The sequence below is a fragment of the Dendronephthya gigantea genome, unplaced genomic scaffold (genome assembly GCF_004324835.1).
Source record: "Dendronephthya gigantea isolate DGI-Jeju-01 unplaced genomic scaffold, DenGig_1.0 000011F, whole genome shotgun sequence".
Classification (NCBI taxonomy): domain Eukaryota; kingdom Metazoa; phylum Cnidaria; class Anthozoa; order Malacalcyonacea; family Nephtheidae; genus Dendronephthya; species Dendronephthya gigantea.
Window position 1 is genome coordinate 3,012,416 of NW_021163021.1, and position 2,916 is coordinate 3,015,331.

The following is a 2,916-nucleotide window of genomic DNA, read 5'->3' on the forward strand; positions in this document are numbered from 1 at the left end:
CATGGATCGGGGTAAGTTAAACAAATTTATTTCAAAAAGCATGGAAAACTGACAGAGTTGATTAACTTGAAATTTGATTTTTTCACAGTCAATCATCAATCATATCTATTGGGTTGGTGCCACTGGTCAATCAGAAGATGAAAGGGAAGAAAAATGGCTCAGCATTCTGAATCACATTGTGAACATTCACCTACATTCAAACCATAAGATCTTTAAAGAATGCCTTCACGACACACTTGAACGAGAATGGCTAAAGCAAGGTACAGTAAAATTTTATAAATTTTTCTCTTTGAAAACAATTGTTGTTATCATCAAGCATGCTGAGAAATTTGAATTGTCATTTTGAACTTTTGATATGATTGTATGCATTTCACTTTATCATGTCCAATTATATTGAGTTATATTTATTTATAAACCAATGTCCTGAAACCATAAAACAAACTAAAGTCCTTCAAACTCAACCTGAAAGTGCAGTATTTATTACTCAAAATCAAGGACATACAGATTAAAATATATGCACAACATTTCATGCAAGATGCATTTGATATATATTGCATCTGGTAATCTTGACAATTTATTAATGAACTTGACTCTTACTGGTTCAGCTGCATTCAAGAAGTTAGAGGAAATGCTAACAAAACCTCGACTCATCACAGCAATTCGAAAGTTGTCCCAGTACCACCAGACTTCTGGGTTGGAGGCAAAACATGCTTTGGACAACACCTTTGCATCAAAGAACACCTATCATTCATATCATCTAAGTGAAGGTAAGTTTTCAGTATTGATTGGTACCTGGTACCTGATTATATTAATAAGGTTAATTGCTTAAAGTTTAGGACCTTTTCATAATATGTTTACAGGTTGTACTGCTCAAACTTGCACTTTAATGAAAACAGCAACAGACAACAAGCAAAAACGGCTGAAGGAAAGCTCAGATGGGCAATTGCTTACCCAAAGGCTTTTAAAGGGGAAAAAGCTGTTGCAAAACCCTTAAAGGAAAAGCCCACCTATGGTAAGAACAAGCATTTATTACCCTTCACAAGCATTCATGTCCCCTACTACATGCATGTTTACAAACATATTTTTTTGACAAGTGTTAACCCAATATTAATCAACAATTCACCCTACTTTATTCTTTTTCTTCAATTTATGCAAGATTTTAGTAATAGTCTTGCAACTTAGTGAGTTAAAAAAATGTTGAACCCTTAGTTAAAAATCTAATTTTACAGGATACATACAGCTGATACTGGACCAAGTTATCCACTTGAGAAATAAGTATCAAACAATGAAAAAAGCAGTGGCTCATGCAAAGGAAATTCTCCCAGCTGAACCAGAATCTCTTGTGTCCAAGTACTTAGCAGGGAAAGAGCGGCCTTTAAAAGATGATGTTGTAGCCCAAAGAAAGTCCAGATTCAGTACACCAGCCCTACCTACAAGTGAACAACAAAGAATAGTGACCAAGCCATGCAACTGCAAAGGAATGTGCGCAACAAGAAAGTGCAACTGTAGGGGAATGGAAGTCCTGTGTGACGACAAATGTAATTGTAAGGAGGAAAAATGTAAAAATCGCGAATGACTGAGGCACACACTTTTTGTTACATGTATTACTTATTTAATTTCTGTTACCGGTATGACTTTCTGTCACGTTCTGTTAAACAATACAATAGATAAATGAGGAAATTTTTTTATATTAAAAAACAGGCTTTTAGCTTTTGAATGATAAATTCTTTGAACCATATGGTGAAAAAATGTGTTGCACCTAATCTTTGATGAGATTAGACAGGCATTGTTCATAACATTACATATTTACTTATGAGTTTTCAACGTAGTGAAAAAAGATATAATTACCGTTTCGACTTTTTAGCATATTTAAAATGCGTATAAATGCCATCAGACGAAGCAAAGCGTCCCCTAATGCTAGAATACACACAAGAAGGAAAAGGTCTTCGTTTCCCTTTACCCAAGATCTGGAAAATCCAGCGAGAACATCGGTGATATGCCACTAATCTATACAGTTTGTGCACTCTTTCCAAATCTCCATCACTTAGAGGCCAGTTTTCTTCCAGATATTGACAAACATCTATCTTCAGGACGCTTTCTAATAGCATATTGTCTATAAATTCTGGATGCGCTGTCAAACATTTTTCACCTTGTGCCTCTGCTTGATCCAGAAGCACTTCGTACTTGTCATACTCCAGCGCTTTCTCATGACAACAAAAGCACTCCACAGCTTTAGTTGATAATGCGCAATGCCCACATTTACACCAACTAAGATTTTGAAGGCGCCAGGCATTTGCTCTTTCAAATTCGTGCTCGACATTTTCCTCAGACGACGAAGCACTATCGCTACTTTCGTCGGCGTAATTTTCGTCGCTATTATCGCCAGTTAATGAAGCCGGTTCTGGCTCAAATTGGTAGGGCAACACCTCTCCTCGCTGGTTTTCGTGAATATACTCCATCACTAACGTAAAAGACTACAACTACCTTGTAAAACCACAACAAACATGAATAAACACTGTAAAAATATAGTGTTGTGTTATTGCAACCCATCAAATGACGTCACATCCGCCACTTTGAGAGCGGGATAATTTTTTGAAAAATCGATTCAAAATGGTCGACGAGTTTCACATTTCCGATTAATTTAGGTTCACATTACTCATAAACGAAAGACTTATTTCACAAATTATTGTCGTATCCTTTATCATATGATGTAAAACCTTTAAAATATACGATAAAAATTTTGACTGCCAATGTCCTTTAATTACCATTCTGCTTATCAAGTGTCTTTTTAAAATCATTTCTTATAAAAAATATTATTGTAGATTTAATACTTATAGTTATAGATTTAATAGTTATAGATTTAATTACTGACAGATTGTTTATTACATATGCTTATAGAAAAATGTCTAATTTGTA

At 35.0% G+C, this 2,916-nt stretch overlaps 1 protein-coding gene across 1 annotated transcript; it reads right to left on the minus strand.

Annotated features, from left to right (window-relative positions):
- Positions 1-1,844: 1,844 nt before the first annotated feature.
- Positions 1,845-2,459, minus strand: LOC114518717. Its single transcript, XM_028538716.1, has one exon. It carries the CDS (start codon positions 2,457-2,459, stop codon positions 1,845-1,847), a length of 615 nt encoding a protein of 204 aa, XP_028394517.1.
- Positions 2,460-2,916: the final 457 nt, after the last annotated feature.